Source organism: Trichechus manatus, unplaced genomic scaffold (assembly GCF_000243295.1).
Source record: "Trichechus manatus latirostris isolate Lorelei unplaced genomic scaffold, TriManLat1.0 scaffold00130, whole genome shotgun sequence".
NCBI classification, from domain to species: domain Eukaryota; kingdom Metazoa; phylum Chordata; class Mammalia; order Sirenia; family Trichechidae; genus Trichechus; species Trichechus manatus.
The window spans coordinates 5,410,756-5,433,589 of NW_004444066.1; the positions used below are offsets into that span (position 1 = coordinate 5,410,756).

Sequence of the window (22,834 nt, forward strand, 5' to 3'; positions counted from 1 at the left end):
GGTGTAAACCAGAGTGAATGCGGGTGGGGAGACAATGGGAGATGACATAAAAGAGAGAACAAGGCTAGCTCTTTAGCATGACTTGTGTGCCTTAACATTTGCAAAGTCTCTGATGTTAAAGTTATCACTCAGCTCTGAATTAAGAGTAAACATTTCATTTTGTTCCCCGGCACCAGGTCAATTCCTGAATTGTTGCTTTTTCAAACAAGTTTGCCTTTTTTTTTTTTTTTAATAGACAGCATTTTAGAGAAAATATCTCCGCTTCCGGAATCTTCCAATTACAAATGAAATCCATAGTCCTGCTTTCAGTGCCTGAAATGGGCACGGCTAAGCTGTCAAGATGACCAATAATTGTGTAAAGAATTTCTGTTTACAACCACAGGTGATATAACCAAAAAGGACTTGAAGCACTGGGAACACATTAAATACGGTGTATATGTTTTAGAAATTCTAGAGACCCATTTGACACCTGATAGAGTAGACAGCAGATGATTTTAAAATGCAAGTTCAACGTGAATTACGAAATATTATTCCCCCTTAAAACACGTCCCCATTGAGAAATTAATAATCAGAGTCTGAATCTAGAAGGTTCTTAACAAAAAATCAGGCTGACTGTATGTCTATCTTTTCATGGTAGGTTTTTGAAGATGAAGACATGGTATAACTGGGGAAAAAGAAATAGAGAAATCAGGTGGCTTCTTTCCCCCATGAAAAGAACTCTTACAGTGACAAGATAACTATTACTGGAGATAGACCTGATATAATTTGATAACTGATTCTGAACCATCATTCTCCTTTAGAGGGAACGGTCTTGAACTCTAATGAGAGTGAACAGATTTGATTTTAATGAGATAATTTTGAACACGGTTATGTTCCTTATGTAGCTGCCTGTCACACACTTTCCTCAAATTGTGGTGAAACTTTTATAAAAATCCACTATAAAAACATCTTCTCTGAATTATCTCTCTTTGTGGTTCCAGTAACTCAATAATCGGAACATTCTTGGACCCTCTGTTCCCTGAGTTACACAACCCTGCTGGTGGTTGATCATTCGGTTCTCACCTTCCCAAAACTGCCTTTCCCAATGGCCCGCAAAATTTCAAAGTGGTCAAAGCCGACTGTAAAACAAACAAAAAGAAGAACACATGAGTGATTATCAATTTCTCCTTAGTAACTAATAAACAATATATAAAGATTAGGCTAAACTGAAGTATCTTGTTTAAAACAGTATTCTAGACTACCTTAAAATGACAATTCATTCATTCAACAAAGATTTATTAAACACTATTATGTACCGATCATAATGGTTGGTGCTGGAGAGGAGTAAAAATAGAATCTCTATCTTTATGGAACATATAGTCTAGTTAGGCTCCATAAAAACAGATTCTTAGGGGCTCAGCAGTCACAGAAATAAATGAAAAATTAAAACTCCTGCTGAATGTTAAAAGGGTGTGGAACTCTAAAGAGCACATAACAGGATTTGACATAGTAAGTCCAGAGAAGCATCTCTGAGTACAGACAGTAAGTAACACAGAGATCTCGTCCTATGTGAACATGACTCGACTGAGGATCTATTTTTTAATTTTATTTTTTAAAATTGTTATAAAAATATATATAATACAACATTTGCCCACTCAGTGTTTTTCACCTGTACAATTTAATGATATCGATTATATTAATCGTGTTGTGCAACTATCACCAATAATTATTGCCAGATTTTTCATCACCATAAATGTAAACTCAATGCTTCCCAAACAGTGATTCCCCCTCTCCTCTTCTCTCCCAACCCTAGTAACCACTAATAAGCTTTTGTTTCTATATATTTGCCAATTCTAGATATTTCATTTATAAGCTAAATCATACAATATTTGTCCTTTTGTGATTGCCTTACTTTACTCAGCATAATATTTTCAAGGTTAATCCATGTTGTAGCCTGTATCACACTTCATCTCTCTTTATGGCTGAGTAATATTCGATTGTATGTATATATCACATTTTTTAATCCATTCATCTGTTGATGGGCATTTGGGCTGTTTCCACCTGTTGGCTATTGTAAATAGTGCTGCAATGAACACTGGTGTACAGTATCTGTTTGAAGCCCTGATTTAATTCTTTTCGGTATATATATTGGAGTGGAATTGTTGGGTCATATGGTAGTTCTATGTGTAACTTTTTGATGACCTTACAAAGACCTTACATTTAGGTCTTTGATTCAGTGTTTTCCACAGCAGCTATACCATTTTGCATTCCCACCAGCAGTGGATAAGGGTTCTAATTTCTCCATATCCTCTCCGACATTTGTTGTTTTCCATATATATACAGTTATTTTTTTTTTTCTTGGCCATCCTAGTAGGAATAAAGTGGTATCTCATTGTGGTTTTGATTTGCATTTCCCTAATGACTAATGTAAGCAGCCCTGGTAGCGAAGTGGTTAAGCACTTGGCTACTAACTGAGGGTCCAAGGTTCAAACCTACCAGCTGCTCCTCGGGAGAAAGATTTGGCAGTCTGCTTCTGTAAAGATTTACAACCTTGGAAAACCTATGAGGCAGATCTACTCTGCCCTATAGGATCACTGTGAGTGGGAATCGAATCACAATGGGTTTGTATCCTGTAGGTAGTATTTTTTTGGAGCCTTTGTGGTGCAGTGGTTAAGAACTCAGCTGCTAACCAAAATGTCAGCAGTTCGAATCCACCAGCTGCTCGTTGGAAATCCTGTGGGGCAGCTCTGCTCTGTCCTATACAGTCACTATGAGTCGGAGTTGACTCAACAGCAATGTTTCTTTCTTTTAATGACTAATAATGTTGAACAATTTTTCATGTGGTTGTCTGCCATTTGTATACTTTTTGGTGAAATGTCTATTCAAATACTTTGCTCATTTTTTGATTTTTTTGTCTTTTTGTTAGGTTGTAGGAATTCTTTATATACTCCGAATGTTAAACCCTTATCCAGTAAATGCTTCCCCCAAATTTTCTCCCAGTCTTTAGGTAGTCTTTTAACTCTGTTGTTAAAGTCCTCTGTTGAACAAAAGTTCTTAATTTTAATAAAGTCCAATTTATCTGTTTTGTCTTTTGTTGCTAGTACTTTTAGTGTTGTCATAGCTAAGAATCCATTGTTAAAAATTAGGTCCCAAAGCAAAACCCCTAGATTTCCTTCTAAGAGTTAATGGTTTTAGCTCTTACATTTAGGTCTTTGATCCATTTTGAGTTAATTTTTGTACACGGTGTGTGGTATGCATCCAGCACCATTTGTTAGAGAGGCTATTCTTTCATTATATGTACTTAGCACCTTGTCTGAGGATCTACTTTTAAAATATTTTCCGTATCTATTTTCTCACTGGGACCCTTTTTTGTATGGAAATTATCTGAATTTTCCCAAGTAGGGAGCAATTACACCTATAAGTTTATAGGAAGAACTAATCTCCAGAGCACAAATATCTAATATATGAGGGTATATATATATATGTATGTATATGTATCAAAAAAAAAATTGCTATCGAGTCAATTCTGACTCATGGTGACCCTGTGTTACAGAGAAGAACTGCTCCATAGAGTTTTCTTGGTTGTAATTTTACAGAAGCAGATCATCAGGCCTTTCTTCTGTGGAGCCTGGCATAAGGTTTGAACTGCCACCATTTAGGTTAGTAGTTGAGCGCAAACTGTGCCATCCAGGGACCTTATGTGAACAGATGTCCACCAAATAGTGCTTTAAAGTTAAGATCTTCCACATTTGTCATTTTAAAACTTCAGCTCCTAGAAGTTAGAAGCAGTAGATATTTAGTTTATAGATAGCTTGTTCTCTTAGGTCAATGCTCAGGGAATGCTTGGTATGAGAACAATGGACTATAGAATTTCCTTGACAGATGACAATCTTTAATATCCGGATGTTTTCTGAGACCACGTTTAACTTTGTTTCCTAGTTTTTAAAATAAGAATTTAGATTAGTAAAATTCCAAATAAGGGGTTTTAACAGTTTACTCAGAAAAGATTACTAAACATCAGAAGGTACCCATCATGTCTTTAAAAGACATACTTGGTCTCATTTTTGTCACAAGTAATTAAATTAGCACTTCCTGAAGAAGAGAGAGATGGGTAAGGGGCCCTGTTAAGGTCTTTCCCAGCCTTCTGAGGGTTGAAATAGTTATATAATTTGATTTAATCATCACTTCCTTTCCTTTTATAAAATCACGATAATGATGTGACTTCAAGTAAATGACTTAAACACTCTGAGCCTCCATTTTCTAATGTGTAAAAACAGGAGTTACGCTCCAAGATAAGAAGAAAACACCTTTTACCAAGCAAGCCCTAAAAAAAGGTGTTTATTAATATAGATTGTTCAAGTGATAGCGTTTATCTTCCAACATTCCATGAGATCTGAGTCTATTTCACACGCTAGATCACAAGCTCTCAGAGGGCAGAGGTATCATTTTGCTCACCCTGGTTTCCCTGGCACCTCAGAAAATTCCTCACTTGAGGTAGTTGAAGGCATAAATCTTTGAACTTTCCACAGAGACTTGCACAGTGGTTAGTTCAAACATCTCTATTAGCACAAAGGTAAATATGGGCAGTGTGAGCATTTGAGTCCTCTAAGGCAGTGTTTTCAAACTGTGAGTCAAGACCCATTACCGGGTTACGAAACAAATTCAGTCATCAAGAGCTGCATTAAAAATTCAAATGGAATAGAATAGAATAGAAATCATCAGAATGCCTCAAATGTAGTAATAATCATATTGCCTCCGAAACTTTTGTTTCAGTTTTATGTATGTATGTAGATATGCTTTGAGTCATAAAGTAAAATATATTTTGACTGTGGACTGTGATCAAAATAATTTGAGAAACACTTCTCTGAGGCCTTTGTCAGTTCTTCATTTTCCAGTATTTACTGAGGGATCTATATTATTTGTAAGCAACCTGATGCCAATGTTACTTTCTAATTCAAATGCTACCTAAAAGGATTTTTAAAAAAGAAATCATTCCATGATTGCAAATAAGGTATAAGTTCCCAACTTGACCAAGACAAGGTCATGGAAGCTTCATAGACGCATCCAGACTCCCTGAGGGACTGAATTACCGGGCTGAGGGCTAGAGGCCATGGTCTCAGAGGACATCTAGCTCAACTGGTATAACATAGTTTATAAAGAAAATGTTCTACATCCTACTTTCGTGATTAGTGTATGGAGTCTTAAAACCTTGTGAGCAGCTATCTAAGACACTCCATTGGTCTGACCCCATCTGGAGCAAGGGAGAATGAAGAAAACCAAAGACACAAGGGAAAGATTAGTCCAAAGGATTAATGGGCCACAACTAGCACAGCCTTCACTAGACTGAGTCCAGCACAACTAGATGCTGCCCAGCTACCAACACTGACTGCTCTGACAGGGATCACAATAGCCGGTCCCGAACAGAGGTGGAGAAAATGTAGAACAAAATTCTAACTCACAAAAAAAGACCAGACCTACTGGTCTGACAGAGACTGGAGAAACTCAAAAGTATGGTCCCTGGATACCCCTTTAATTCAGTACTGAAGTCATTCCTGAGGTTCACTCTTCAGCTAAAGATTAGGCAGGCTCATAAAACAAAATGAGACAAATGTGCACACCAGCCCATGGGCAAGGACAAGAAGGCAGGAGGGGACAGGAAAGCTGGCAATGGGGACCCCAAGGTTGAGAAGGAGAGTGTGACATATTGTGGGGTTGGCAACTAATGCCACAAAACAATATGTGTATTAATTATTTAGTGAGAAACTAATTTGCTCTGTAAACCTTCATCTAAAGTACAATTATATATATATGTATATATATAAAGCGTGCGTTCTGTGAACAATTCTGAACCCTGAAAGCACCTTCCTTGCTTACTCATATTAATGCTTGAATTTTACGCTGAAATCATCAAGGCAATTATTTCCTTAAACTCATGAGTTCAAACTATGTATTATGTACCATGAACGTGTTTTAAAAAAAACAGACAAGGATTTATTTGCGAGAACAAGAGTTTATCTTTAGTGAATTCAATGACTCAGTGTGCTTTTTCTACTTTAAGTTTAGCCTAGAATGCTGTGATGATACATAAGCAGGAATCTAAAAATCACCAAATCCCCTTGGCATATTAATCCACTTCATGAATCATGTCTCTTTATAAACCACTGCAGCTTTAATGAAAATAATAAAGAATTAGATGCCATATTTCTGGTAAATTTCTCCTAGCAAAACTTCCTAAATTAATGTGATTTCCCAAATATCAGGTCCTAGAAAAGTGACAGAAATAAACTGTTTTTTTTTTTTAATTTTATGGTAGTTTAGGTGAAAGTTTATGCAACAAATTAGATTCCTATTTTAAGAATTTTTATACAAATTGTTCCATCACATTGGTTACAATTTTCACAATGTGTGAAATTCTCATTATTTCCATTCTGTTTGTTCTGTTTCCCATCTCCTCCTTGCCTTCTCATCTTTGCTTTTGGGTAAACATTGATCATTTGGTCTTAGATAGTTGATTGTTTAAGGGAGCACATTACTCATGGATGATATTGTTTATTTTATAAGCCAATCTATTACTTGGCTGAAAGGTGACCTCCAGGGGTAGCTTCAGTTTCAAGTTCAAAGGGTATCTTAGGATGATAGCCTCAGGGGTTCCTCTATTATCCATCAGCCCAGTAGGTCTGGCCTTTTTTTGGAATTTGAATTTTATTCTGCATTTTTCTTCCATTCTATCCGGGACCTTCTATTGTGCCTTTGGTCAGACTGGTCAGTAATGATAGCTGGGCACCATCTAGTTCCGTCTGGTCTCAGGTTAGAAGAGGCCATGGTTCGTGTGGGCTTTTAGTCCTGTGGACTAGTTTCTTCTTTGAGATGTTGGTTTCCTTGTTGTATCTTAGATGGCCACTTGAAAGCTTTTAAGACCTCAGACGCTACTCGCCAAACTAGGATGTAGAACATTATATTTATGAATTGTTATGCCAATTGACTAAGTTGTCCCATAAGACTATGGCCCTAAGCCTTTTAACCTAGTAAACCAATCCCACAAGTTGTTTGGATATGTCTAGGAAGTCTCCATAATCGTGCCCCCTACATGTGTTATTATATATATGGATATATATGCAGCACACACAAACATATACGTACATATGCCTACAGAAAAATCTGTACGTGCATGTGCATGTACTTGCATATGTCTTCCAATGCACATATGCATACATATCTACCTATATAACCATACTCATGTTTTTTTTTGTTATTACTGTTGCAAAATTGTATATGTTCCACCAGCTGCTCCTTGGAAACCCTATGGGGACAGTTCTACTCTATCCCATAGGGTTGCTATGAGTTGGAATTGACTTGAAGGCAATTTTTTTTTTTTTAATATACATTTAGCAAAACTGTCCCTTTTTCTTGTGTAGTTTTAGTGTCTTCATTTACCTTGGTCAAGCTGTGCAGACTTTACCCATATTTGGTATTGCCTTTCCCATCACCAAAAATAACAAATGTCTACTATCTAGAAAGTGATTCTGCCTCCCTCCTCCTCCCATCCCTGGTAACCATCAAGGAACCTTGCTTTCTGTATGTATATCTGTTCTTGGCTTTTTATAATAGTAGGACTGTACAATATTTGTTCTTTTCTGATTGACTTACTTCGCTCAGCATAACGTCCTCCAGATTAATCCATGTTACGTTTTGTAGACTCCTCATTATTCTTTATAGTTGCATAGTATTCCACTGCAAGTATTTACCGCAATTTGTTTATCCACTCATCCGTAGATGGGCAATTAGTTTGTTTCCACACTTTTGCTATTGTGAATAATGCTGCAATGAACATAGGTGTGTATATGTCTATTCGTGTCACTGCTCTTATATCTCTTGGATCTATACCTAAGAGTGAGATTGCTGGATCATAAGGTATTTCTATTTCCAGCTTTTTGAGGAAGCTGTTTTTCATAGTTGTTGTACCATGTTACAATCCCATTAGCAGTGTATAAGAGTTCCAATCTCCCCACAACCTCACCAGCATTTGTTGTTTTTTGGATCATTTCCATTTTTGTAGGGGTGAGAGGGTATCTCATAGTAGTTTTGATTTGCATCTCTCTAATGGCTAATGATCGCGAGTATCTTTTCATGTATTTGTTGGCTGACTGAATGTCCTCTTTGGTGAAGAGTCTGTTCATGTCCCTTGCCTGTTTTTTGATTGGATTTTTTGTCTTTTAAGTTGCTGAAATTTTAAAGATTAGGCCCTTGTCAGATACGTCGTTGCCAAAGATTTTATCCCCAGTCTGTACGTTCTCTTTTTACTGTCTTTATAAAGTCTTTTAATGAACATAAGTATTTAACCTTTAGGAGGTCCCAGTTATCTAATTTATCTTCTGTTGTTTGTACCTTTTTAGTTGTGCTTGATGAGCTATTTATGCCAAAATTTAGGTCCCCTAGTTTTTGTCCCTATGTTATCTTTCAGGAACTTCGTAGTTTTAGCTTTAACGTTTAGGTCTTTGATCAATTTTGAATTAGTATTTGTGCATGATGTGAGGTATGAATTCTGTTTCATTTTTCTGTAAATGGATATACAATCTTGTTAGCACCATTTGTTAAAAAGACAGTTTCTTCCTGATTGAATGAACTTTGGACCTTTGTCAAAGATCAGCTGCTTGCAGATGGATGGATTTACTTCGCTGTTCTCAATTCTATTCCATTGGTCTTGTGTCTGTCATTGAACCAGTACCAGGCTGTTTTATTACTGTGGCTGTATAGTAAGTTTTGAGATTGAGAAGTGTGAGGCTTCCTACATTGTTCTTCTTCAATATTGCTTTAGCTATTTTGCGCCTCATTCCTTTCCATAATGTCTTAGTTATCTAGTGCTGCTGTAACAGAAACACCAAAAGTGGATGGCTTTAACAAAGATAAATTTATTCCCTCTCAGTCTAGGAGGCTAGAAGTCCGAATTCAGGGTGCCAGTTCCAGGGGAAGCCTTTCTCTCTCTGTCGGCTCTGTAGGAAGGTCCTTGTCATCAATCTTCCCCTGGTCTAGGAGCTTCTCCGTGCAGGGACCCCAGGTCCAAAGGACATGCTGTCCTCCTAGCACTATTTCTTTGGTGGGATGAGGTCCCTCTGTCTCTCTGCTTGCTTCGCTCTTTTATATCTCAAAAGAGATTGATTTAAGACACAACCTAATCTTGTAGATTGAGTCCTGCCTCATTAACATAATTGCGTCTAACCCTGCCTCATTAACATCATGAAGGTAGGATTTACAACACATAGAAAAATCATATCAGATGACAAAATTCTGGACAATCACACAATACTGGGAATCATGGTCTAGCCTAGTTGACACATATTTTGAGGGGGACACAATTCAATCCATGACACATATAAAATTGGAAATTAGTTTTTCCATTTCACTGAAGAATGTTGTTAGGATTAGGATTGAGATCGCATTATATCCATAGATTGCTTTGGGTAATATTGACATTTTCACAATGTTAAGTCTTCCAATCCATGAGTATGGAATGTTTTTCTTTTGTGTGTGTGGGTGTGTGTGTGTGCGTATGTATGACTTCATTCACTGTACATTTTGTTTTTCCAATTTGTTTGTATTGTTAGGAGTATATGAGTTCATTCATTTTTGGTGCTACAGAGGATAATGTATTTATTGTATGGATAATGGACATTTTCAATGTTTCTGTTTTTCTAGTGATTACAAATCATGACATTGAGGAAATCTGTGAATATCTTGGCACACATATACATGCCATTTCCTTAGCATAAATACCCATAAGTGTATGTAGTTATATATGCATACACATATATGTACATATTCATTGTCATCGAGTGGATGCCAGCTCATAGCAACCCTTTATGTACACACATATGCATATATATGCATACACCCGTAATAATATAAATTTATATACTAGTATATATATTTTCCTATATTCTGTTTTTCATCTTTTGTCTTTCCTTGCACCATTAGAGATAGTTTCTTCTTTCCTATTTTCTAATTATTTAATATTTCTTAATCTGCATCTAATCCATTGAGTTCTTAATATAGGTTGTTGTTTCGGTTATTGAGTTTTTTTGGTTCCAGAGTGTTTATTAGGCTCTTATTTTTCATTATTTTTTTTAAATTTTTTTTTGTCTGTACTTTAGATGAAGGTTTACAGAGCAAATTAGTTTCTCATTAAACAATTAATACACATAGTTTTGTAACATTGGTTGCCAACCCCGTGACATGTCAACCCTCTCCCCTTCTCAACCTTGGGTTCTCCATTACCTGCTTTCCTGTCCCCTCCTGCCTTCTCGTCCTTGCCCCTGGGTTGGTGTGCCCATTTAGTCTCATTTTGTTTTATGGATCTGTCTAATCTTTGGCTGAAGGGTGAACCTCAGGAGTGACTTCAGTACTGAGTTAAAATGGTGTCCAAGGTCGAGCATGGAATGTTTTTCCATTTACGTAGGTGTCTTTTGGTTTCTTGCAATAGTGTTTTATAGTTTTCCTTGTATCAGTATTTTATGCCCTTAGTTAGGTTTATTCCTAGTTATTTTATCCTTTTGGGGGCTGTTGTAAATGGTATTGATTTCTTGATTTCCTTTTCGGAGTTTTCTTTCTTAGTGTAGTGGAACCCAACTGATTTTTGTGTGTTGATCTTGTACCTGCCACTTTGCTGAATCCCTTCTATTAGTTCTAGTAACTTTCTTGTGGAGTCTCTGGGATTTTCTATGTAGAGAATCATGCCATCTACAAATAAGGATAGTTTTACTTTTTCCTTTCTAATTTGGATACTCTTCACTTCCCTTTCTTGCCTTATTGCTTTAGCTAGGACTTCTAGTACAATATTGAATAAGAGTGGTGATAAAGGGAATCCTTGTCTCATTCCCGTTCTCAAGGGGAATGCTCTCAGTCTTTCTCTGCTGAGAATAAAGCTGGCTGTTGGTTTTGCATATATGCCCTTATTTATGTTGACAAATTTTCCTTCTATTCCTATTTTACTGGAGCTTTTATCAGGAAAAGGTGTTGGATTTTATCAAATGCCTTCTCTGCAGCAACTGAGATAATCATGTGATTCTTTTCCTTTTTTTAAAAAAAATTTATGTGGTGAATTATGTTGATTGATTTTCTAATGTTGAACTAACCTTGCATCCCTGGAATCTATCTCACTTGATCATGATGTATTATTTTTTTGATATGCTGTTGAATTCTGCTGAGAATATTTGTATCTATATTCATGAATGATATTAGTCTGTAATTTTCTTTTTGTGTGATGTCTTTGTCTGGCTTTGGTATCAGGGTCATGCTGGCTTCATAGAAGGAATTAGGGAGTATTCCTGTCTTTTCTATGTTTTGGAATAGTTTGAGTAGAATTGGTGTCAACTCTTCTCAGAATGTTTGGTAGAATTCTCCAGTGAAGCCATCTGGGCTGGAGCTTTTTTTTGTTGGGAGTTTTTTTTAATGACATCTTCAATTTCTTTGTTTGTTATGGGTCTGGTCAGATTTTCTACCTCCATTTGTGTTAGTTCAGGTAGGTAGTGTGTTTCTAGAAATTTGTCCCTTTCTTCCAGGATTCCTAATCTGTTGGAGTAAAATTTTTCATAATATTGTGTTATGATCCCTTTCTCAGTTGATTCTGTTGTAATGTCACCTATTTCATTTCTTATTTTGGTTATTTGCATCTTCTCACTATTTTTTTTCCTTTGTCAATTTGGCCAGTGGTTTGTCAATTTTATTGATCCTCTCAAAAGAACCAACTTCTAGTCTTGTTGATTCTTTCTATTGTTTTTTGTTTTCTATTTTATTTATTTCTTCTCTGGTCTTTTTTATTTCTTTTCTTCTGGTGATTGTGGACTTATTTTGCTGTTCCTTTTCTATTTATTCAAGTTGTTGGCTTAAGTTATTGGTTTTGAATCTTTATTCTTTTTAGATGTGTGCATTTATCGCTGTAAATTTTCCTCTGGGCACTGCTTTTCCTGTGTCCCAAAGGTTTTGGTATGTTGTGTTTTCATTATCATTTGATTCTACAAATTTTCAAATTTCTTTTATTACCCAATACTTTTTAAGTAAAGTGTTATTTGTTTCCATGTATTTAATTTTTTCCTTGTTCATTTATGTTATTGAGTTCTAGTTTTATAGTGTTACGGTCAGAGAAGATGCTTTGCATTATTTTGATGTTTTTGATTTTATTGAGGCTTGTTTTTTGGTCTAAAATATGGTCTATTCTGGGGAATGATCCATGTAAATTGGAGAATAATGTATAATATGCTGCTGTTGGATGGTGTGTTCTATATATGTCTATGAGATTGAATTTGTTGATTGTGTTATTTAGATACTCGGTATGTTTTTTGAATTTCTTTCAGTTCTGTCCATCATCATAAGCGGTGTGTTAAAGTCACCAACTATTATTGCACAACTGTCTATTTCTCTTTTCAATTCTGTTTGTTTTATGTATTTTGTAGCTCTGTCATTGGGTGCATATATACTATTATATCTTCTTGGTGAATTAACCCTTTAATCATTATCTAATGCCCTTCCTTGCCTCTTATAATGAATTTTTGCTTAAAACCTATTTTATCAGGTTACTATTGCCACTCCTGCTCTCTTTTAGGTACTGTTTGCTTGATATACTTTCTTCCATCCTTTGATTTTTAATGCATTTATGTCTGCATCTAAGGTGTGTGTCTCTTGTAGGCAACATATTGATGGGTCATTTTTTTTTTAATCCATTCTGCCACTTTCTGTTTCTTGACTGGTGCATTTAATCCATTTACATTCAGTGTGATTATTGATAGGTATGGATTCACTGCTGCCTTTTGTTATTTATTTATTTGTAGTGGTAATGATTTCTTTGTTCCACTTAATACTCTGTGCTGAGTTCCTTTTGTGTATGGATTTTCTTTACCTATTCTTCGTTATTTTGTGTTTACTGAGTCTTTTTATTTTCTTATTTATTTTGGTGAGTAGATTTGTGGTTACTCTGAAATTCACCTTTATCTTCCTAAATTTGAAACAGTCTGATATATCTTGACATCGTTTTGACTTCCCTGTCCACATAAAATTTCCATGACTACACTATTTATTCCCCCTTTTTGTTAGAAGTTGTTGTTTACAGCTTAATATCTCTGGTTATCTGTTATCAGTTTTTCAGCTTTATTTTACTTCTGTAACGTCTTTATCTGGATTGGTGTCTGGGTGATGCTATCATGTCTTTCTTTCAGGTTGTTGTCTGATGTTGTTGGTTCTCTGCCTGAAGGACTCCCTTTGATATTTCTTGTAAGACTGGTCTGGTTTTTACAAATTCCCTTAATATCTGCTTGTCTAGGAATGTCCTAGTTTCACCATCTTTTTTGAAAGATAATTTTGTTGGATATATGATTCTTGATTGGCAATTCTTTTCTTTCAGGATTTTATGTATGTAATCCCATTGCCTTTTTGCCTGCACAGCTTCTGATAAGAAATCAGCATTTAATTTTATTGGTTCCCGTTTATAAGTGATATTTCATTTTTCATGATCTGCTCTCACAATTCTTTGTCTTTGGTTTTGGAAAGTTTGATTATGATATATCTTAGTGAGTTTCTTCTGGGTTCTATCCTGTATGGGGTCCTTTGAACTTCTTATATGGAACCCTCTTCATCTTTCATATTAGGGAAGTTTTCTGCCAAAATATCTTAAAAAATTCTCTGTACTTTTTTTTCTTCTTCTCTTCTGGAATTTATGTTATGTTAAATTCTTCCTCTTGATGGTGTCCTACAAATCCTTAGGCTTTCTTCATTTTTCTTCATTCTTTTTTCTGATTGTCCCTCAAACAAATTAGTACCAAGGGATTTTCCCACTATTATGCTGATTATTTCTTCCACTGATTCAGTTCTACTTCTGTGTCCTTCCATTGAGGTATCCATTTCTGATATTTTATTGTTAATCTTCTGGATTTCTAGTTGTTTTTGTATGTTTTCTAATTGTCTATTTGTCATTTCGTTCTTGTACAGTCTTCCTGAATTCTTCCAGGTTTTTTTTTTTTTTTTCTGTATTTTCCTTGATCTCTTTCAGGAGCCTAAATATAAGTCTTTGAACTCATTATCAGATAGTTCTTCAGGAAGGTTTTCTGTCCCTTTATTTTGCTCGCTTGTTTGAGCCATCTGATCCTGTTTCTTCATATGATTTGTTATCGTCTGCTGTATCTGAGGCATTAAGGTGTTTATATATTTATTTGTATTTGTGGGGCCAGTGCATATTGCTGGTAGTGGGGGTGGGAGGTAGGGAGTGGCATACTGCCAGTCACCGGGAGGTCAGAGAGGGAAAGGGAAGGCAGGAGCGTGCTCCTCCAGTCACCGGTGTGAGTGCTGGGGCATTCCCCAGAGAGAGCAGCCGGTGATCAGGATCCAGCCTCAACTAAACGTTAGGAAGAAGGGGTCTCTGAAGTCTGGTTGGGTGGGAGATCTCCAGCCACCACTCCGCACATCTTCCACTCTGCGGGTGCCACCCGTCCAAATAACATGGGACCGCTGCTGGTGGGTAATTCTGGCCCTCTTATTTCTGGCTGCCTCCTTGCTCTGTGGTCACCTGGATCCCTGGAGCTTTCACCCATCTTCTTGCATTTTCCCCCTTAAATCTGGCTCATGTTCTTCTCACCTCGGTTCACTCTGGGTTTGTCTACACAGTTATCTCTGTCTCCTATTGGAAACTCTGTGAATTTGTAATCCTGTGCTCCTCTTCCAGGAACGCTGCTCATCTTGTCTCAAGATGGCTACACTGTGTTGGACCAGTTGGCAGGGTGCCTATGATCCATAAATCTCCTTGTTCACGGTTTTCATTCAGTTTCTCCTTCCATTTAGTGTTTGATACAATTCTTCATTCTTCCATTTGCTGCTCAGGATTCCAAGGCTGTCATCCATATCTGTTTCACTTGATTTCTCACTCTTTGCTGTAGGGGAAGGGCATGCTGTATCTGACTAAGCACCACCATCTTGGGCTTCTCTCTTCAGACCTTAAGTCTGAAGGGTAATATATCTTATTTATGCCCTTTACTTCCAGTCAAAGAAAAAAGGGATTCCAGTCCAGAACCACTATGCCTAAAATCACTTTTATGTGTAATAAAACACTCTAGGGAGACAGCCAATGACAGTGTTAAAAACAATAAGATCCTGCCAATTAAAAGGATAAACTATTTATTAATAGAGAGAGATGTTTGCAAATGGGCAGTCAGTTCTAGAGAAACTGCTGCGATTATTGCAAAACTTTTTTTTTTTTTTTTTTGCTTATATACCATTTACAATCTTGTGATAAAAGAATGTACAGTTGGTTTTTTGAAGGTTATACAGTAGTGTGGACAAACAAGTCACAAAATCCTAGTGATACAGATCTTGGGAAAAAGAAACTTTAGGTTAAACATCTACCATCTGTTACTTCCATGTGAGTAAGGTCCTTGGGGAAACAAGAAGGGGCATTTTTGAGGGATTAATGACCCTGATTTGCAGGGGTATATTTAATGGTAAGACACCCGGAGTTCTTGGCATATTGTCTAGGCTTCTAGGGAGTTGTTTAACAGCAAATTAAAAGTAGCTGGAAGAAGAGCTCTTATTCAATCCTTATACTCCTTCTTAAAGTCCCACAATAGCAGCCTAAGCTAGCAGGATGGCTGATTTTAAAGTGCAACCAAACTTCTTAAGTTCCGATAAAATGAGGGAGAGATGAAATTAGAATTTCAGATTATTTTGTTAGCAGCAGTGCAATTGTATTAGAGGTATGTAGGATTTTCCTTAGAATGTGAATAGCATACCTTGTTTTACTTAAACCTTTGATCAGCATATGCAGTGTTGGTCGGCATATTATGGTCCACAGACCAAAATGGGCCTGCAGCCTGTCTCTGTCCAGCCCATGAATGAAGAATTTGTTTACATTTTTTAAACAATGTCAGAAAACAAAGAATATGTAACAGAGGGCCTGCAAAGCCTACAATATTTACTATGTGGCCCTTTACAGAAAAGCTTGCCAACTCCTGAGATTAAGAGCACTGTCTCAAGAGCCAGACTACCTGGGTTCAAATTCCAGTTCCACCAATTACTAGTTGTGGAATCTTGGCAATCTACTTTTCTATTTCTGTTTCTTCATCTATAAAATGGACATAAAATAGCACATACATCATAGGGTTGATAGGAAGATGAAATTAGTTAAGCAAAGTACTTAGACTCCTGCCTAGAACTACTACGTTTACTACTACTACTACTACTACTACTATTACTACTACTATTGCTACTACTACTACTTAGAGAATATCATAATTCATTTGTTGTTATTAGTTGCCGTCAAGTCAGTTCTGACTTATCAAAATGCCAGGTACAACAGAATGAAACGTTGCCTGATCTGCACCATCTTCATGATTGTTGGCATGCTTGAGTCCATTGTTAGAGCCACTGTGTATTTTGACTACTTCTCAACTTAGGGGGCTCATCTTCCACCACTATATTGGACAATATTCTTCTGTTATCCATAGGCTTTTCTTTGGCTAATTTTATGAAGCAGATCACCAGGTCTTTCTTGTTGGTCTGGAAGCTCCACTGAAACATGTCCACCATGGGTGACCCTGCTAGAATTTGAAATACCAGTGGCATAGCTTCCAGCATCATAGCAACATGCAAGCCACCATAGTATGACAAGCTGACAGACGGGTAGTGGATCATAATCCATAGCTCCCAACAAATACCACTTTAAGCTGTTATCATAGCACATGGATATCATCAGGCAACATGGTAGTAAATAGCAGCCATCAGAGTCATTGCTACACATTTGAGGTTTGCATAGTCTATGGTGTGGTGTTCTTGCAGTGTTTTCACTAATCTCTAAAGCAAAGATAATACTTATTGTGTTTACTTCTTGTATCTTGTCCCTGTATCATGTTCCAAAGGTTTCTTTCTTGTTCACTAAGAAGCTTTCATGTCAAGAAGACTTAAAGGGCTTCTGGAGACAGTGGTAGCCCCTGGATCTTTGTAGGGCCTGGAAGGTAGGGGTTGAGTAAGAGCAGAGGGCAGAGCTGGGTTCTCACTTAGACATACAGGGCTAGACCAGGGTATGTGGCCTGTGGAAAACAAACAGGCAAAGGAGTCTCCCTTATATGCCTCAAAGTCTTGTTTTCACACAGGTCTTTTCATCCCATCTTAGCAATCATCAGGTCAGCTCAGTGCTCTTAAGGTTTCCTGGAGGTGTATCAGGTCAATCAACAAAGCTGAATGTGTACTGAAATTATGACATCACCTGGGAGACTTTTTTAAAAATATCTTAAAAGGACTTATTTTAGAGTTTGTCTTTTGGGTGAGTGCACATTCTCCCACAAATCAACTAGATACAGATTCAACAGGCATGGGGATCTGTTCGTGTGTCAATGCACATGTCATGGATTGAATTGCGTCCCCTAAAAATATCTGTCAACTTGGCTGGGTCATGATTCCCAGTATTGTATAATTGTGTACCATTTTGTAATCTGCTGTGATTTCCTTATGTGTTGTAAATTCAATCACCATAGCATTAGTGGCAGTTATACTGATGAGGTATACAAGATTGGATAGTGTCTTAAGCCAATCTCTTTTGAGATACAAAAGACAGAAGCGAGCAGAGACACATGGGAACTCCACACCACCAAGAAAGCAGTGCCAGGAGCAGAGCATGTCCTTTGGACCTGAGGTTCCTGTGCAGAGAATCTCACAGACCAAGGGAAGATTGATGACATGGACCTTCCTCCAGAGCCGACAGAGAAAGCGTTCCCCTGGAGCTGACTCCCTGAATTTGGACTTCTAGGCTACTGGACTGTAAGAGAATAAACTTCTCTTTGTTAAAGCCATCCACTTGCGGTATTTCTGTTATAGTAGCACTAGATGACTAAGGCAACACATTTAGTTTTCATGTCTCACTTCATCCTCAGAACAATCTCGTAGGGTATAAAAATAAGGGTACTGAGTCTCAGAGAAACTAAGTAATTTTCCACAGTCATAAATAATTCAGCAACTCATTTATGTAGACATTAGGTGCTAAATACATAAAGTAATGCAAAACCTTGTTTAGGCAAAACTACACTTGAAAATCCCCTAAGAAGATACCACTTTGAATACCAAGAGAGCCTCTCAAAAAGGTCAGCACGGTTTAGTCTCCCTTGGGAGAACACCCAAGGAGGCAGACGGATTGCATTTAGGGGCTACTGTATGAAAATTAAGCAAAATCACTAGAATCACACTTAGCTCACTGGCATGTTCATACTTACTAGAGAAAACAACTGAGCCAACAACTGCTTGACTGCTGTTGCATAAAGGCACACACCCGGGCTTGAGGGAGTGGAAAGAATCAACCCACTTGAGCCTGCTTAGTTACATCCATTACATTCAAGATGCACCTTTCTGATTCTGGACCCAGGCTCTTCACCGCTATTTTTATAGTCATCTTAAATATTGTTCTTACTGTGTACCTACCCATCCCAGAGGTAAAATCAGGGGATGTGAGATGGGATTTCTTTGCCCCTCCTTTTAGAATAACACAGGTCAAGTCAAGTTTTCCGAAGTTTTTCCCTCAACATATATAAGCTGATTCTGGAATCTAGGGCTGATGCTTTTTATTTCCTTTATTTCTCTTACCATCTCTCCATTCTCAACATTCTAAACAATAAACCATGTTGCTGGAAAGAAAAGGGAAAACCCTTTTAAGAGTTGGGTATAACATTCTGACACTTGCAATTTGAAAGAAGGGTATTCTAGGAGATAAAACAGAAAACTCATATATTTTTTTCCTATTCTTGTGGATAAAAATATTTGGAAAATATTTCACTTTTCCTATATATATATATTTATATAGATTATATATATTTATATATATATATTATGTTTATATATTTATATAGAATATATATATATATTCTAACCTTAGGACCAAATCATAAATATATGTGAATCTTTCTTTTGAGAACTGCACATCTTGATGTTTATGTAAATCTTTCTACTGATTATGGAACCAAAAACACCACCTGCATGACCTTAGGCAAGTTATTTCCAAATCACAATGCTCCCATCTGTAAAATAGGGCTAATTACACCTGATTCACAGGTCAGCCACTATAATAAATCAAAAGTCGCTTCAGTGAATGAGCCCTATGGGGTAAGGGAAACCAAAACTTATTTTTCATTTAAGATATAAGAACTAATAATCACAAATGATAAATAGTACAAACATTATTCCGTGAAAATTAAGTCTTTTTATCCCACATTTTCAGTTCCATTACCAAGAGGGCCACCACTGTGAACTTCTTGTGTATCCTTTAAAAGAGTTTCTCTGCACATATGTATTTTTAACAGCAATAGGAACATACAATTGTTCTTATAAGAACATAGATTGTTAAGCCCTGTCTACAAAATTATATTGTCTCTGTCCAGTCATATCATCACACACACAAAAAAACAAACAGTGATCATGGAGTCGATTCCAACTCATGGTGACCCCATGTGTGTCAGATCTGTGTAGATCTGTGCTTCATAGTTTTCGTTTCTTTTTTTAAATAGACTGCTTCGTGAATTTGTGTCATCCTTGTGCAGGGGCCTTGCTAATATTCTATGTATTGTTCAATTTTAGTGTATATGCTGCCAAAGCTAGCACTCCATTGAGTTTTCAATGGTTAGCTAACTTCTCAGAAGTAGATTGCCAGGCCTTTCTTCCGAGGTGCCTCCAGGTAGACTTGAACTGCCAATCATCACATATAGATCTAATTCTTTTAAACAGTTCCTTTTTATTTCATTGTGTGAATGTACCATAAAATATGTAACCTGTTGATGGATTTTCAAATATGGCTTATCTGCTTTTACCAACAATGCTACCATGAACATTGATCAGCTTTTGTGCATGCACACATTTGTAAGCTAACTTTATAGAAACAGAATGGCTGTGTCAAAGAGCATGTGGATTTTCTAATCTGGTAGATGTTGCCAGCTAGCCCTCAAAAGACATTGCACCAAATTTCCTTCATGTCACTAATGTGTAAGAATGACTTTTTGTCCAACTCCTTGCCAACACTATGACATTAACCATCTTTGATCTGCTAAGTGAAAAAATAATACATTCATGGTTTACTTTACATATCCCTAATTCTGAGTGAAGTTGCATATCTTTGTATGTGTATTTTTTCAGTAAACTGCTTATTCATGTCTTTTGATATTTTTAATGAGTTATAAATCTTTTTCATTTGGAAGTACATTTAATATGTTAAGTAAATTAACCTCTCTTGAACATGTCTTGGAGCCCTGGTGGTGTAGTGGTTAAGAGCGTGGCTGCTAACCAAAAGGTCAGCAGTTCGAATCCACCAGCTGCTCCTTGGAAACCCTATGGGGCAGTTCTACTCTGTCCTATAGGGTCATTATGAGTTGGTGTAGACTTGACCGCAATGGGTTTGGTTTGGTTTGAACATGTCTCAGAAATATTTTTCTAGGCTGTTCATTTGGCTTTTGACTTTATGGCATTTTTAATAATGCAGAAGTTTTTAATTTTATATAGTCAAATTTATCAATTTTTTGTTTTTATCCTTTTGGTTTATATCTTTTCTTAAAAAGTCTTTTCTCCAAGATTGTTAAAACCATTTATGTTTTAGATCAATAGTTTTTGACACCATCTTTTTTTGTTGTTGCTCCTACTGCTTTAGTTTTTGCAAGCCTTTTCTAGAATACAACGTTAAATATACTAAACACTTGTTAAACGGAGGAAGAAGAATAGGAAGTATCATCATCAAAATTCCAGAGAATAGGGATGGCTTTGAGGGGAAAATATTTAAAGGTATCTTCCTTTATGTTGATTTCATAGCACTTCATCATTTATGAAAACCCTGGTGGTGTAATGGTTAAGAGCTACAGCTGCTAACCAAAAGGTTGGCAGTTCAAATCCACCAGGTGCTCTTTGGAAACTCTACGGGGCAGTTCTACTCTGTTCTATAGGGTTGCTATGAGTCAGAATAGACTCGACGACAACAGGTTTGGTTTCTTTTTTAATCATTTATAATGTGTATCTTCTAAGAAATGTCTTACCAACAATCTATTATCAAAAGGCTCCTTAATGAGATAGGTGGTAAAGAAAGTCTCCATTGAATGTTGATCTAATACTACAATTTCAGACTTCTCCTCAGACATTTGGTTTCTGTCTCAAAAATCTCAGGGATTGACTTTCTTGTTCTTTGAGCTCAGCGATGCCAAGAGCTGTCATTCTCCACTCCATCACCTTCACAAGCATCAACCTTCTTAAGTTAGGACATGGATGAAAACCCCACAGCAACGAAAGGATAATTAGCAGCAGGGGTCAGAAGGTATTTTCTTTGTTGGAGCTGCACAATCTTTGGACAGAAGTGAATGTACCTTACTATGGCAACAGAAAAGGCACCAACATTAAATCACAGTTCTGCCATACATGTAGTCAGAAAGAAGATAGAACAGCCCGCCTTGTAAGTCCTGCCGTGATGTTGCCCATTTTTAAAAAATGGTTGTTGTGTGGTTTGCCAAGAAAGGGAGAAAAAGGACAGACAAAATTTAAGCTCTGGTTAAAAATACAGCTGTGGTAGATTTTACAGTTTTCTATGACAATTAGGTGAATGTTTAGCCTGTGTCATGCTGCATTCCCAAATGGAGACAGTTACCAAAAAAAAAAAAAAAAAAAAAGGGCTCACTTATACCCTTTTAAGACAGTCACAGCAAGAGAGGAGAAAAGCTGAAGTCACTTCTCCAGAAGCCACGGCTTTGCTAGCAAGTCAAATCAACAACCAATCATAAAGCTTGTCCATGTCCAGGGCTCTGCCAGTCACCAGTGGAAAAACAAAAAGAGCTTGAGATTCAGTCACAGCCTAAGGAAACTTACACTCCCAAGAAGAGCAGAAAGACTCAGTGTGACTCATTGGGTATTCTGGGAAGACAAAAGCTGAATAAGCAAACACTCTTTGCCTTGCTCTCATTTTATTTTATTTTGCTATAGCTGGCAACAGGTTTGGTTTGGTTTTTTTGGTTATAGCATATATACCTTTGGAGGAGTCCCTGAGTGGCACAAGTGGTTAAGCACTTGTCTACTAACAGAAAGGTTGGTGGTTCAAATCCACCTAAAAGCACCTTGAAAGAAAGGCCTGGCAATATGCTTCCAAAAGGTCACAGCCATGAAAACTCTGTGGAGCAGTTCTGTTCTGCAACATGCGGTCACCATGAGCAGAAGAGACTCAATGGCAACTGTTTTTTTTTTGTTGTTGTTGTTGTTTATGTACCTTTAGAATCCAGTCTTTCACCTTTCTGGAATTAGATGAGTATAAATACACAAAAGCAATTGAGAATTAGATAAGTGTAGAAAAGAGGCATCATGGACCAACAAAGATGGGAGAGAATGTTGTGGCATGACATTTTTACTTCTTGGTTTTTAATGAAGACTGAATGCTGTAATGAAAGATAAAAATGATTCCAGATTGACAGAGTTGTGCTGAAATCCCAGCTCCACTGCTTACAAGTTATATAAAATTAGAAAACTGACCTTTCTGACCTTCAGTTTCTCTCTTACAATAGTTTATTTTTATATATAAAACTAATATGCTTTTGATATTAAAAGTAGAGAAAAACAGAAGAAAAGCAATACCATCTAAACATAACCACAAGTAATACCTTGAGCTATTTTTCAGTCTTTTAAAATTTAAATTTATCAAAGATATATGTTTTAAAGTTTGGAACCCCTGGCGGTGTAGTGGTTAAGAGTTAGGCCGTTGTTAAGCAACTGGTCTGCAGTTTGAATCCACCAAGTGCTCCTTTGAAACCCTATGGGGCAGTTCTACTCTGTCCTATAGGGTTGCTATGAGTTGGAATCTACTCGAAGCCAAGGGTTTTTTTTT

At 36.9% G+C, this 22,834-nt stretch overlaps 1 protein-coding gene and 1 non-coding gene across 2 annotated transcripts in view; both read right to left on the reverse strand.

Moving 5' to 3' along the window:
• STK32A (serine/threonine kinase 32A) overlaps nt 1–22,834 on the reverse strand; it is a 171,553-nt gene that overhangs the window by 118,055 nt on the left and 30,664 nt on the right. Inside the window, exon 2 of the mRNA XM_004384932.1 lies at nt 1,063–1,118. Within this exon, the coding sequence (XP_004384989.1) occupies nt 1,063–1,118 (56 nt within the window). The remainder of the gene's footprint in view (nt 1–1,062; nt 1,119–22,834) is intronic.
• On the reverse strand, nt 19,492–19,593 carry LOC111822111 (U6 spliceosomal RNA). The gene has a single exon (XR_002825391.1). It is a non-coding gene; the product is annotated as a U6 spliceosomal RNA (small nuclear RNA).